The sequence below is a fragment of the Mustela nigripes genome, chromosome 18 (genome assembly GCF_022355385.1).
Source record: "Mustela nigripes isolate SB6536 chromosome 18, MUSNIG.SB6536, whole genome shotgun sequence".
Lineage (NCBI taxonomy): Eukaryota > Metazoa > Chordata > Mammalia > Carnivora > Mustelidae > Mustela > Mustela nigripes.
Window position 1 is genome coordinate 23074004 of NC_081574.1, and position 14376 is coordinate 23088379.

Below are 14376 nucleotides of genomic sequence, written 5' to 3' on the forward strand. Positions count from 1 at the left end.
CCGTGCTGATAATTCTCATTTCTCCTGTCTTCTGTGCTCTTCAGCTTTGTTGACCGTGTGAAAGCCCCATGCAGATCTCAAAATCAGAGTGGTCAGAAAGAAACTCTCTTACTGGGCGCCTGGGTGGCTCAGTGGGTTAAGCCGCTGCCTTCGGCTCAGGTCATGATCTCCGGGTCCTGGGATCGAGTCCCACATGGGGTTCTCTGCTCGGCGGGGAGCCTGCTTCCCTCTCTTTCTCTCTGCCTGTCTCTCTACCTACCTGTGATCTCTCTCTGTCAAATAAATGGATAAAATCTTTAAAAAAAAAAAAAAAAAGAAACTCTCTTACTCCTTAAGTGAAGGACACATAAACCATCTAGAAGCCGTGGGCCCAACTTCCACAACTTCTCTATTCTTTACCTCCTGAACAGATCAGAGTTCCATTCTTTTCACTTCACCTCCCTGACTTCACCCTGGAGCAGGTCATGGTTCTTTGTGCCTTGATCATTCCAGGAGCCTGGTTTCCTTTCTTCCTAACTCCAGTCTTGATCTTTCTCATCCCTTCCCTATAACACAGTCAGAATAATAGTTGTCAAGTTGTGTATCTGGCCTAAAGCCCTTTGGTGATTCCCCACTCCTCTCAGGATAAAGGCCAAGCTCCTTGCATGGCCTAGGGACCCCTCTGCCAACCCCTTTTTCTTCCAGCTTCTCCTTGAGCCCCTGAGCTCTATAACATACTGAACCACTTTCTGTTCCTTTGCACTTGTCATTCTCCCCACCCAAAGCACGCATAACCTCAACCACGCCCTTCCTGCACTCCTTCGAGGGCACGTTCAGACGGCCAAATCCAGCTCATCCTTCTCTGACCCCGGAAACTCTTAACCTTCCGCAATGTGGTGAAATACTTCCTGTGCTTCCTTTGCTGTCCCGCCTTTCATTAGGTGAAAGTTGGTTTACTTCTATAATTCACCGGTGAAAAAAAAATGTTTGGCCGTCTTTAGTAGGTACTGTAGAACCCTTGCTTGCTGTTTCTGAGACTTTGACCAGGGGTAGGGTCTCCTTGATCAATAGTGAGCATTGGAGAAGTAGTGTTATCAGGAGTCCAGATTGGATAATATATATATCCAAGAAGAAAAACATTTTTCCACCTTGTAAAAAGCTGTGTCTTTCAGGTAGGTCGGTATAAAGGATAGGCCTCATGCATGTTCCACTCAGTGAGTACCTTACTGGAAAAACATCTGAACAAGTTATTCCATCAGAGTACCTGCTCTTAGAAAGAAAAGGAATTATCAGGAAACTCACCAGAAATGGCATGAAGTAGCACAAGACTTGAAGGGTTGAAATTGGGAGTGGAGCCTGGTAGGGTAAGACCAACTCATGCCACCTTAATTTTCTTTAGTAGCTTCTGGTTTCAAGGAACAGAGAACACTGAAAATAGCTTATGTGAGCAGCAAACTTGTTGAAATGACTCCGGGGACTCTCAAAACACCCAGATCAGGAAGGACAGCAAGGCCTCAGGAAAGAGAGAGGTTGACCCCTGCCTTCTCCTCTGCATCTCCCTGCTGGGGGCGCTGATCTCTCTGCTCTCCTGAGTTGCTGCCCTTTGGCTTTTGCTCTCAGCCACTTGGTTTCCACCGAGTGTCAGCCTGGCATCCAGTGTGCATCACTTCCGCCTGAGCACCATCTGACCCTATCAGCTGTGATACTCAGATTTTTCAAGAACTGAGCGTACCCAGCCTTTGGATATTGAACCCTGAGTCGGGGGCCTGTCTCAGGTCTGGTTACCTGTGGCTTAGGGATGGCAGGACAGACAGTGCAGTGGGAACAGATCCTCTTTCTTCTTTAAAGGAGGTGTGGGTAGGTGGGTCCGGACAGCTCCCTGGCAAGGTGGTGGGACAGCCTAGTTAGCGGCTGTGAATAAAAGCTTCAGAGTCACATCCCCTGGGTTCACCCCTCATTCCGCCTGCTGACTGCAATATCGCCCAGCCTTTCTTTGTCTCTGTTTCCTCATCTATGCTGTGAGTCCTGATCTTATATGGATCAGGACAAAAGTCCTGATCTTATACAGATGCTGTGAAGATTCTTCAAGGAATAAACTAAAAGGCATGTGGGAAATGGTGAATGAATGTTAGTCAGTTTTATAACACAGAGTTGTGATGGGTGTGAAATCGCTTTGGAAAAGGCCTCTCCTGATGTTGGAAATGGTCCATAGACGATGACAGAGGCCTGCAGAGGACACTTCCTTCCATAGCTGCCAGGGGAAAGGGAACAGGTGGTACCCTCTGGCATTCAGAGTGATTTATTAGCCAGAGATCGCAATACCTACTGGGAATGGGCGTCTGCCTGGTGCCGAAGTGTGCCACCAAGATGCTTGACCATGGAAGTGGGATGCTGACTGGGCAGATACTCTGGTTACCAAGGTGCTGAGGGCTCTGGTTTCTTTTCTTTTTTCTTTTTCTTTTTCTTTTTTTTATCTTCCCCTTTTTTCCAACCCTAAAAACTGAAGCTGGAAAACTTAATGTTTTAGGGTTTTTTTAAAAAAAGATTTTATTCATTTATTTGAGAGATTGAGAGAGAGTTTAACCTTGAGGGCGAGGGGCAGAGGAAGAGGGAGAGAAGCAGACTTCCTACTGAGCAGGGAGCCCCCCCACAGGGGCTTGATCCCAAGACCCTGGGATCACAACCTGAGGACCTGAGCAGAAGGCAGATGCTTAACCAACTGAGCGGCCCAGGTGCCCCTGGAAAACTTAATGTTTTTTCGTTGCTCTGCATCTATCTCATTGAGACAGCTAGGGATGCCTTAGTCCTGTATCTTTGCCTTTACTTAAATAAAGCTGAATGGGCTCACATTGCAAAGCACCATCTACCTTTGCAAACTCTTATCAGATGTTCATTTGTTTGATGTCCTTAGGAAAGATGTTTGTTTCTGTCTGTATTTTGTATCAGAAATTTGGAAATAGGGGCTTCTTGGTGGCTCATTTGGTTGAGTGTCTGTGTTTGGCTCAGGTCATGATTCTGGGGTCCTGGGATCCAGTCCCACACCGAGCTCCCTGCCCGTGGGGAAGCCTGTGTCTCCCTCTCCTTCTGCCTGATGCTCTGCCTGCTCGTGCTCTCTCACTCTCAAATAAATAAATAAAATCTTAAAAAAAAAAGAAGTTTTGAAATAGTGTAACTTCCTTATAGTACTGCTTTAATGTAAAAGGGAAGAAAATGTAAAAGTCATCGCTATATTGATTATTGACCTAAATCGGGTCATTAATTTTTACTTATTTATACATTTGTATTCACCTAACTGAAGAAAATTTTGGAAGACAATATTGGTCCAAAAATTTGATTTGGAGAAAAGATAAGCTTTGGACTAAATATAAGTGAAATGTATATGAAAAAGTATTTTTGTTTTTCCAAAAAAGGAAGGTTTTAAGTTTAAATGCAAAGACTTATTGTTGTCTGCTTTTTTTTTTAACTAACCAAAGTGAACAGTTGACCGTTTTCTATGATCTCTTATCCTGCACTATATTTTCAATATATTTTTCAGAAATTAATCTTTTAAATATACATAAAAAGAATGAAAGTCAGTAATTTCATGGTATTTTATGTCCATATCCCTCCTCTCCTTTTCACTAAATTATTTAACCTACAATATAACTTGGAAATATGTTTTTGAACTTTAAACTTGTTAGACATGTAATTAGTGCTGAGCTTGGAGATGGCAAACCCTGAAGCTCTAGCTCAGAAGAGAGAAAAAACACAATGGGGCAGAGATCCCAGTTCTCTATGCTTTAATTCTTTTCCCTCGTCAGTCCAGAAATTTAAAGTGCGGAATGTCTCATCATGAAACCAGCAACTCAAATGAGGCAAGAAAAATTGGTTCGGTTTCTGAGCAGCTAATTTGTTGAGGATTTGTTGGAAGACCTGTCCACTGTCTTGCTGCAGCTGCTTTTTCCTGTAAGATTTATTGCCAGGGCCTGATACAGAGGATTAAGTGTGAGATTTCACTTTACTTAGGAAAGCAAAGATTCATTTCTCTGAGATTAAATACTACATCAGACATTTGAACCCAAGTGAAAATCCAGGATTGACTTTTGACTATTTAGCAGATTCTAAAAGGTTTCTGTGGTTAGGTGAAGGGAAATCCGCTTTGGGGGTACGGTCACATCCTCAGGACTAGAAATTGACTTGACCTGAAATTCTCTCCTATAAGGTTTGTAGCCTGGGTTGGAGACATTTAAGAAAGAGGTGATTCCAAGCTGTTGAGGAAGTAATTTGGCTTTCTGGCAAGAATTAATAGGGTTCCTTCAAGAGGTAGGTGTCTTGAAACAGTTCTATTTAGGGTTAGGAACAAGGGAGGGATTGAGGGAAGATCTAACTATCATCAAGCTCATTAAATTCGTTCAGAGATTTTTCTGCTAGAGAATATATCGTAGATCCCTTCTAACCCTCCCTTGGTTAATAGCATTTTCAGATCTAAGCTTTCCTTCAAAAGTCTCTTCCAAAAGCCTAGATGATTGTCCTTTACTATACATTTCTGTAGGAAATAATACTAGTCCTTGGTCACTAAGAGCAATAGCTCACAGTGGATATGATGGTGTGGATCGTTGTCTGCTCTTGGGAAAACTGTGCCCTCCAGATCAATGGAACTACCTTCAAAATTCCTGCATATTCTCCCTGCATAATTTGTTGATGAGACAACCCTCCCAAAGCCCAGGCAAAGACAATGGATACAGACCTGGGTCAAAGGATATGTATGAGTAGGTGTTTTTTTTCCAGCAATGAAAAGCACTTGGAGAAGTGTGATAAAGCTATCATAACCCTCTCGCATAAGGAGCCTATCTTTTTAAAACATTTTAAAGGACGAGTTATAAAAATATGTAAATAGCAGATTCTATCACTGATAGTAACCTCAAATATCATTCCGTCTGCACAAAAACACATTTTACAGAAGCACGGGGTTCTTTTTTCTTTAGTCACTACATGCTACATGATATAGCTACCAGTATTTAATATATATTTGTTTAAGAATGATTCATTAAGCTGACCCAGGATGTTTTTACGTTGCTTTTCTTCCATCCCATTATATTTCTGTAAAATTGGTTCTGTGTCACGGCTTTTGCAATCAGCGTGTTATCAGATAGGTGTGCGTAGTTGAGGCTGTTTGTGAGGGACATTGTGTAACCTGTTCGTTCTGAGAAGAGTTTCTGACGTATGCATTTCTGTTACTCAAAGTAAATGAGTACTTGACAAATGGGAGCTCTGTCCTATTTCCTCAGGGCAACACAGAAACACTGAACATAAAATGCTTTCCGTTTTTAACACAGCAGAGGCAGTGGCTATCAAATCTCATCTGATTAAAGCTATCCATTTCTGTAAATCATTCTGCTTCCTATAGATCTGGAGCAAATGAAATTCATTTTCCTATTGAAAGATGAGGGTCACTCGTGTATTGATTTGGGGTAAATGTTTATAAAAGTTTTCACTATTTTTAACGCTTCAAAGAGTATGTAGTATTGGTTGGCTGGCTTATGCCCTTTCATTTTAAGGGTGGATTTTGTGTGCATTTTTTGTTTGTTTTGTTTTGTTTTGTTTTAGAAATTTCACAAGCAACATTGTGGCCATGTTACCAGAAAAAAAAGAATTTAAAAAAATAAATGAAAGTTCCCCCACAATCGTGCCACTCACCTTTCTTCTTAGTTTTCCTTTTGCATCTTTTATTCTTAAAATCTGGGGCTGATCAAGTACTTTATCCAGAGCATTTCATTTAGTTAAGTGAAGAACAGGTGTGCTCACTTTGCCCATCACTTTTTTCCTAAAGTTGTCCATGACACGTTCGCACTTCCTCATGATCCTAAATCATTATTAAAATTCAGTGCTTCTTCATTTCTGAGCCCTCTTCAGTTGGCAGGGATCCCTACTTCTTGATCTCTGCCGGCCTCTCAAGTGTGTAAAAACACACTTGAAAGTTCCAGAAGGTCAGCATTTAGTAAACGCCTTCACTTCCCCTCCCCCCTGTCTCGGTTGGTCTTTCTCTAACTTCACCTTTTCACTTCCTGATTCTTTTTTAAAAAGATCACTTTCTACCTTATCTCCTAGTTGTGTTATCTGAGAAATGGCTCTTTAAGGGCCAGGTAAGGTAGAAATTGACACACATTTGATTTAGAGAAGTATTATGTTTTGCCTTTGGAAGCTAGGATATTGGCAAAATTGGAGACGTTGTGTGTATTTGCAAATTTTTAAATACTTTTTTTAAATTTTTTTAATTTATTTGACAGAGATCACAAGTAGGCAGAAAGGCAGGCAGAGAGAGAGAGAGGAGGAAAGCAGGCTCCCCGCTGAGCAGAGAGCCCCATGCGGGACCCGATCACAGGACCCTGGGATCATGACCTGAGCCGAAGGCAGAGGCTTTAAACCACTGAGCCACCCAGGCGCTCCTGTATTTGCAAATTTTTCAACAAGTATTTGTGAAGTGCCAGGCTCGGCACTCTGTCGGGTAGTGTGGGCAACACCGATGTGTAAAACTTTGTTTTTACCATCAAGGAACCTTTCAGTCATTGTCCTATATCTGTGTGATTTTTCTCTCAATTCTTTGAACTAGCTGCTTTTGAAGTCAAGGACTTGTGTTTACGTTGATGTATGAATAATGTTCAGACAGTTACTTTCTCTACGAGGTTTAGTGTGATACTAGATTATTCATATCCCAGAAATGCCTGTGTTTTTTATCAGCAACAAGTCATTTAGATTTAACATAGAAAATTCATCTTATTTATTATTTTTTAAATAAAATAATTTTAATGAAGGTTGTCTTTTATAGATAAGAAGGATGAGAAGTGTTCAAGGGTTTATTTTATAGGATAAAGTTGGAAAGCTGTACTCTCATGAGTTGAGGTTATTGATAATGAATTTAATAAGATCAAAGGAGAAAGCACTCCATGTCTGTACATCACTGTGCAGCAGAAGTGGCAGGCCTGACTCTGAACTTCTGAAAGTTAAAAACATTCTATTTTATTGACTGATCCCTAGTCATCAGTTATTTCCCTGTCTGCTGAGTTAAACATCTCTATAGACAAGGTCATGTAGGGTTTTTTTCATTTTTATAGGTCTTTTCATACAAGGTATATGTGTTTACTGGAGGTAATCTAGAAATATATATTAGCAATAATTATATATATTCTGTGAAATACATAGAAGTAAACATTAGCCCCCACCCAAAGATCATCATGGTTAATATTTTGATTTTTTTTACTTCAGACTTTTTACTGTAATACATATAATATTTTTTTCCTTACTAGGATGCATGCTTTGTTTTATAACCTGATAATTTTTTTCAGTGTTAGATTGTTTGGGCCTATAGGGTACAGGAAGTATGTCTTTCTGTGTCTACCTTATTCATTCCATTTTTAAAAGAACACATCCTATTTGGTGTGGAATTATTTATTCTAAATATTATCATTTGCTATTCATTTATTTAGAAATCTCAAGTAAATGTAAATAAGCTTGGGTGTTTTACTACAAATTCATCATCAAAGTATCTTTGAATAGAAGTTTTATTTAGGAAAATCCAAGTATGTTTTGGGGGGAATTTTTTTCTATTCTAAAGGCTTCAAATGGCTTCACATTAAAATGAAACAGACTAAAATGAAAAGAGACGTATCTGAGAAAGCAGGAAAATATGTATGATGGCATCTTTTACCTGCTTGTAGACAATAGCTACACCACAAGCCTCGTAAAGCTGGAGACCATCAACACGCAGCACGCCATTCTCAGCATATTTCTTAGCACAATCCCTGGCATGTAATAAGGTGTAAAAAGTAGGAGTCGAATGAATGATTGACAAAAGATGAGGTCATTCTTCCCCTTGTTTGTAGCGAGGACAAATGAGCCATGTCCTGGGAGAGATTTCCATCAGTCAGTCTTTAAAAACTGTAACAGCACAAAGAACATCGATGGCAAATCTTTTTGAATCACCCAAAGCTTCCACTCCTTTGTTGCCCAAAGAAGCCATTTGTTTCAGTCCCTTTGAAAAGGCCAGGTACGATGAGTGAACTCTAAGAAAGTCATGGCTTTGACTTTTCCGTCCTCTCTTTGATAGCTCTAGGCTGCATTTCTAGGAACAAGTAAAAACAAAACAAAACAAAACAAAACAAAATAAAACAAAATGGTGCCATAATTGGGTTGAGAAGCTGGGCCAGTCCTTGGAGGGATGATGATTGCTGATCTGCTTCTAAGCTTCTCCCTTCTCTTCCCCAGGCTACCTGCTTCAGAATGATTCCCTGCAGAGCTGCGCTGTCTTTTGCCCGATGTCTGATCCGGAGAAAAATAGTCACCCTGGACAGTCTAGAAGATTCCAAATTATGCCGCTGCTTATCCACCATGGACCTCATTGCCCTGGGGGTTGGAAGCACTCTTGGTGCTGGGGTTTATGTCCTTGCCGGAGAAGTGGCCAAAGCAGATTCTGGCCCCAGTATCGTGGTGTCCTTCCTCATTGCTGCTCTTGCTTCCGTGATGGCAGGCCTTTGCTATGCTGAATTTGGGGCCCGTGTTCCCAAGACTGGGTCTGCCTACTTGTACACTTACGTCACTGTTGGAGAACTGTGGGCATTCATCACTGGCTGGAATCTCATTTTATCTTATGTGATAGGTATGTTGCCCCCCCCCCCCCAAAAAAAATCAATCTACTGTATGGAATGGTAGAGCTCCTGAGGCTGAGATCCTTGTAGGTCTGCATTAGTTAGTGACTATGGGATCATGAGTGAATTACTTGATCCCTGTGTGTCCCATTTATCTCACGTAGAAAATACTCCCTAATGGCAAAATTCAGTGATTCTGCTTCATCTCTGAATATGCTTCTGAGTGGGATTGGAAACCAGCTTTAAAATAAAAAAAAAAAGTTCTTTAATGCAGATGAAGCTAGCTGATTCCACATTTATGGACTTGAACGTGGTTACTAACATAGAATTGGGAAATTATCAAGATAATTTTAGATGTGATTCGAATTTTCATTTCTGTCCGAACTAACCCGTGTTCATCCTAGAACAGGGTAGCAAAGGATGTTGTGTTAATCTTCTCCCAGGGACCTATACATTCTCTTAATATTCTGTGTTTTGGGAAGGTACATCAAGTGTTGCAAGAGCATGGAGTGGCACCTTTGATGAACTTCTTAGCAAACAGATTGGCCAGTTTTTCAGGACATACTTCAAAATGAATTATACCGGCCTTGCAGAATATCCTGACTTTTTTGCTGTGTGCCTTATATTACTTCTAGCAGGTAAGAAAACCAATTACACTCCTTCCTGGGATAATCCAGACTAATTATCCCAGGAAAATAAGTTACCACTGGATTTGGGGTCTGACTTCCAAAGACAAGGTGGCATACTTATATGTTGAGGTTACTATTGGGTATCTGTGGGCCTCATCACTAACTAGAATCATGTCTTTTTCTTATGTGATAGACATTTTTAAAAAATAAATCTAAAGGGGCGTGTGGGTGGCTCAGTGGGTTAAGCCTCTACCTTCGGCTCAGGTCATGATCCCAGGGTCCTGGGATCGAGCCCCACATCGGGCTCTCTGCTCAGCAGGGAGCCTGCTTCCTCCTCTCTCTCTGCCTGCCTCTCTGCCTCCTTGTGATCTCTGTCTTTCAAATAAATAAATAAAATCTTTAAAAAATAAAACAATAAATAAATCTAAAGTACGTGGAATGCTAGGAAGAGCACTTCTAAGTAAATGTTACTTAGAATGCACCAAAGAACAAGATAAGGCACATCATTTTGATACCAGTTGGAGATTTTCAGGAATGGCATTGAAGTTTCAATAATGAAGAATGCATAATTTTTAAAATTTTATTTTATCTGGTTAACTACAACTAAGGAAATTTATCAGCATACTATTTCTAGAATTTCTGTCTACTCATGCCTTCATCTACGTAATGTAGGTATTGAGCTGAAAAGAAAGCATATTCAAACCACCTGTGATTTTTTAATGTAGACATTATGTAGATAAAGTTACTTGTTGCTAGAATTTTCCCATATCTTACATTTTGTAGCATAGTAGTTTAGAAAGAAAGGTATAGGAATTAGAATCAGAACAACCAGGTTCTCAGTCCTACTTTGCTATGCACGATCTTTGGCACATTGAGTGGCATAATCTTTCTGTGACTTGGTTTGCTCATCCATAAAATGGCTATATCAGTGTCTATAAGATAGAGACTTGCCCGGTATATAGTAAGCACCTAGATGGCAGTTAGATTTATTTTGTAGGCATAGTTAATCTCTGCTGCCGCCTTATCTCTCTTTTAATTATTTAAACATTTTCTGGTTTTTTGCCATTCTCACCTGCACTCCTGCTACAGCCAATCAAGGATTTCCCTAAGAATAAAATCTGTAGTCTCACTTCCTACCTGATATCTCTCGGATAATCTGCGCATTATTTTCCTGTCCAGCCTTATCTCCAGCGGCTTTCTCCCTTGCTTACAAAGGTGTGACAGAAATCTCTACCAGGAACTTTTTACTTGTAAAATTCTATGACTTAAAAAATAACTTCACCCTTAAAAACTTAGTCATTAATTAAATATTTCATGTAGGGTTAGGAACACGAACAAAGTTTATAGCTCTGAACTATTTGGCATTGTCCCTGTAATGTCAAGAAAAATTACAACAATTGTTTTCCAACGGGTGATAGATTTCATTTGTTTTACTTTCTAAACAGCCTAGCTAACATTATTAAAGGACTCACCTCCTATTTTATTTAGGGATGATTTCCATCATCTTAACATATTGGGCTTTAATCTCTAAGTGACGAGAAGCACGCAGCCATGGCACGGTTAGAATCGTGAAAGCCCAGAGCAGGAGTCGGCCTTGACCTGCAGCATTGCCTGTGTTATTGGCCAGCGTGTTTTTACTTTAAAAGCTCACGTGGTAACTTTGTCCCTAGAATCTCTGAAAATCAAAACCTTCAGTGACAAATTTTGATTCATACTGTAATACCAAATGTCTTGTTGGCGGAAGCTGCTACTTTATGAAAGACGTGGGGAAGTGTCTGCAGTATTTAGATGAGTTGTTCATTGGTCCTTAATCCCAGAGTAAAGAGTACACATGGGGTATTGGGAAATTCTTTTTTGTTTTTTTTTAAACCTTTTATTTATTTATTTGAGAGAGAGGCAGTGAGAGAGAGCACGAACGAGGAGAAAGTCAGAGAGAGAAGCAGACTGCCCGTGGAGCTGGGAGCCCGATAGGAGACTCGATCCCGGAACTCCAGGATCATGACCTGAGCTGAAGGCAGTCACTTAACCAACTGAGCCACCCAGGTGTCCAGTATTGGGAAATTCTCAGAAAACACGACAGTGGCTTTGTTCTTTTCCAGGCGGCTAACAGTATCGCGTGCAGCGTGTATTTCCAAAGCGTGTAGGGGATTGTGGTTTCTAGCACTGCGGAACCAGTCATTATACCATTTGTGCAGTTTCCTTTTTCTCATGATAGTTACATTATTGTAAAATTCTGGGAATGACACGGGTAGAAGAATGAAATTCAGTTTTCCTCATCTCTCTTAGGGTAATTTTGCTTTTTTTTTTTTTTTTTTTTTTAAAGATTTTATTTATTTATTTGACAGAGAGAGAGATCACAAGTAGGCAGAGAGGCAGGCAGAGAGAGAGAGAGGAGGAAGCAGGCTCTCTGCTGAGCAGAGAGCCCGATGCGGGACTCGATCCCAGGACCCTGAGATCATGACCTGAGCTGAAGGCAGCGGCTTAACCCACTGAGCCACCCAGGCGCCCTAATTTTGCTTTTTTGACCCTGGGTGTAGATTTGTGGGCAGAACAAATAGAGATGTACAGCATAATCCCTTCGTCATCATCCTCTCCCCAGTGGTAACAGTTAAACTCTTTTTGGTCCATAATTTATATTCTATATAAGACAGATTAAAGGTAAAAATGTGATAAGGTGCCTGAGTGACTCAGTGGGTTAAGCCTGTGACTCTTGATTTCAGCTCAGGTGATGATCTCAGGGTCATGAGATCGATCTTCTGACTGTGTGCTGTGCTGGTCATGGAGCCTGCTTAAGATTCTCTCTCTCCCTCTGCGCCTCCCCTCCACTTGCGCCTCCTCTTTCTCTTTCTTATCTCTCTCTCTCTTAAAAACATACACACACGGGGTACCTGGGTGCCTCAGTGGGTTAAGCCTCTGCCTTTGGCTCAGGTCATAATCTCAGGGTCCTGGGATCGAGCCCTGCATCGGGCACTCTGCTCAGCAGGGAGCCTGCTTCCTCCTCTCTCTCTGCCTGCCTCTCTGCCTACTTATGATCTCTCTCTGTCAAATAAATAAATAAAATTTTTTAAAAATACACATATACACATTAAAAATACAGTCATGAAGTTACTAGAAGGAAACAAAGGTAAATGCTTTGGAGTTCGTATTGGGTAAAATCTTTCTAAAGGTAAAAACTAAAGAAAAATTTATGTTCTAAAACTTCTATATATATATAAAATCATACACACACACACATACACATGGAGTCAATCCTAAGAGTAAAAGTAAATGATAAACTGGGAAAAACATAAGCAATACATGACAGAGATCTTATATAACATTACTATATAAAAAGTCTTACAAATTGATATAAATAGAATAACCTAATAGAAAAAAACGGGAAGATTCCATTGGATCAGACTTTCTGGAGAATATTTCTGACAATGTGAACCAAAAGCCTTGCATGAAAAAACATATCCTTGATATGGTATAACCTTATAGAACATTACTTTGAAGTACAAATTTGAATGTGTACAAAGATATGTATAAAAGGATGATGGTGTCAGTCCTATTTATAGTTGTCAGAAACTAAAAGTTACCTGACAGTCTATAATTAAGGGATTATGGCATTTTCATGTTGTAGAAGAGTAAGCAGTTGTTAAAAATGAGGTTATCTGTTTATCAACTTGAACATGTATATGTGTGTCTGCGTGTGTGAGCACGCCCCAAATTCTGGAGAACAGATTATACTTGATCTTTATTCCCTTCCTATTTTTTCTGTGTCTTCAAATAACTTGAATAGGAAATTGATTATTGTTAATAATCAGAATATAAAATAAAACAATTACAATGGGAATCAATTAGAAAAATAGACCTTTTTGGTGAGGCAGTTGAATTATTTTATATATTCTGAAAATATAAAGCAGACATATGATTTAACTCTGATTTTCAAAATTTTGTAGCCACTAATCTCAAGGTGGCTTTTTGAGAAGAGCATTGCTTTAAAATTCAGTTACTTTACCTCTCCCTACCCATTGGTAATAAGAGCCAAAGTTACTAGATTAACTGATCTCTTGGAGTGTGGTGTCTCTAGGCTCTGCACACCACCTGCTGTCTGCTAGGGACTTGGTTGTACTCAGGAAATCTTGTGACAGGTTAAGTCAGAACTCACAAGAGAAAGTGATAAATGTAAGTTAAAAACATGGATTTTGGTAAAATAATATCCTAAACCCTATTACTGCCTCAAAATCCTATGGCTTTTGCTAAAACTTAGGTTAAAAAATTTTTTTTTTAAATACCCTTTCTTTTTTTCCATAGGTCTTTTATCATTTGGAGTAAAAGAATCTGCTTGGGTGAATAAAATCTTCACAGCTATTAATATCCTGGTCCTTCTCTTCGTGATGGTTGCTGGCTTTGTGAAAGGAAATGTGGCAAACTGGAAGATTAGTGAAGAGTTTCTCAAAAATATATCAGCGAGTGCCAGGTATAATATTTGGGTTTTTTCCCTTCTTATTTTGAATGTGTTTTTGTTTTTGTTTTTAATTTGCCTGCTCTTTTCTTACATTTTCTTCTACAAGGTGGTTCTCAATTTTCTTTTGCTGTGGAGACATTTCCGAGGGTCTGGTCTGTTCCGAGGCTCTTCTTCCCAATCTCCCCCTAAACGTAGATGTGTATGTGTGCTCACTGTTGAACAGCTATTTGAAGCCAAGCAGTGACTGGTTCTCAGCTTCAAGCTGTGCAGGAGATCTAGGAGAAGAGCAAAGTGAGATCCTAACCATTGCAAGGATGCCTCTTCCCCCCAAAACTTGGCCACCTTTGCGAAACAATGGATTTTTTTTTTTTTAAGATTTTATTTATTTATTTGACAGAGAGAGATCACAAGCAGGCAGAGAGAGAGGAGGAAGCAGGCTTGCAGCTGAGCAGAGAGCCCGATGCGGGGCTTGATCCCAGGACCCTGGGATCATGACCTGAGCCGAAGGCAGCAGCTTAACCCACTGAGCCACCCAGGCGCCCCACAATGGATCTTTTTGAGCCATGTATCCCTTAGTTCTTCCTTTGGGAATTCCCTTTAGTTTCCTTGCATTCTTTCAGCCCCTTAGTAATTTTGGGGCCTTGATTCTTGGAGAACATCATTGGTTGCTTAAGCAGAGTTGTCCATGCATTTTGCT

At 40.2% G+C, this 14376-nt stretch overlaps 1 protein-coding gene across 2 annotated transcripts in view; it reads left to right on the forward strand.

Moving 5' to 3' along the window:
- SLC7A2 (solute carrier family 7 member 2) overlaps window positions 1-14376 on the forward strand; it is a 68678-nt gene that overhangs the window by 36186 nt on the left and 18116 nt on the right. For both annotated transcript variants that reach the window (XM_059384505.1, XM_059384506.1), the window contains exons 2-4: window positions 8221-8611; window positions 9083-9238; window positions 13526-13691. In XM_059384505.1, coding sequence (XP_059240488.1) covers window positions 8236-8611; window positions 9083-9238; window positions 13526-13691 — 698 coding nt within the window. In that variant the 5' untranslated portion in view covers window positions 8221-8235. The remainder of the gene's footprint in view (window positions 1-8220; window positions 8612-9082; window positions 9239-13525; window positions 13692-14376) is intronic.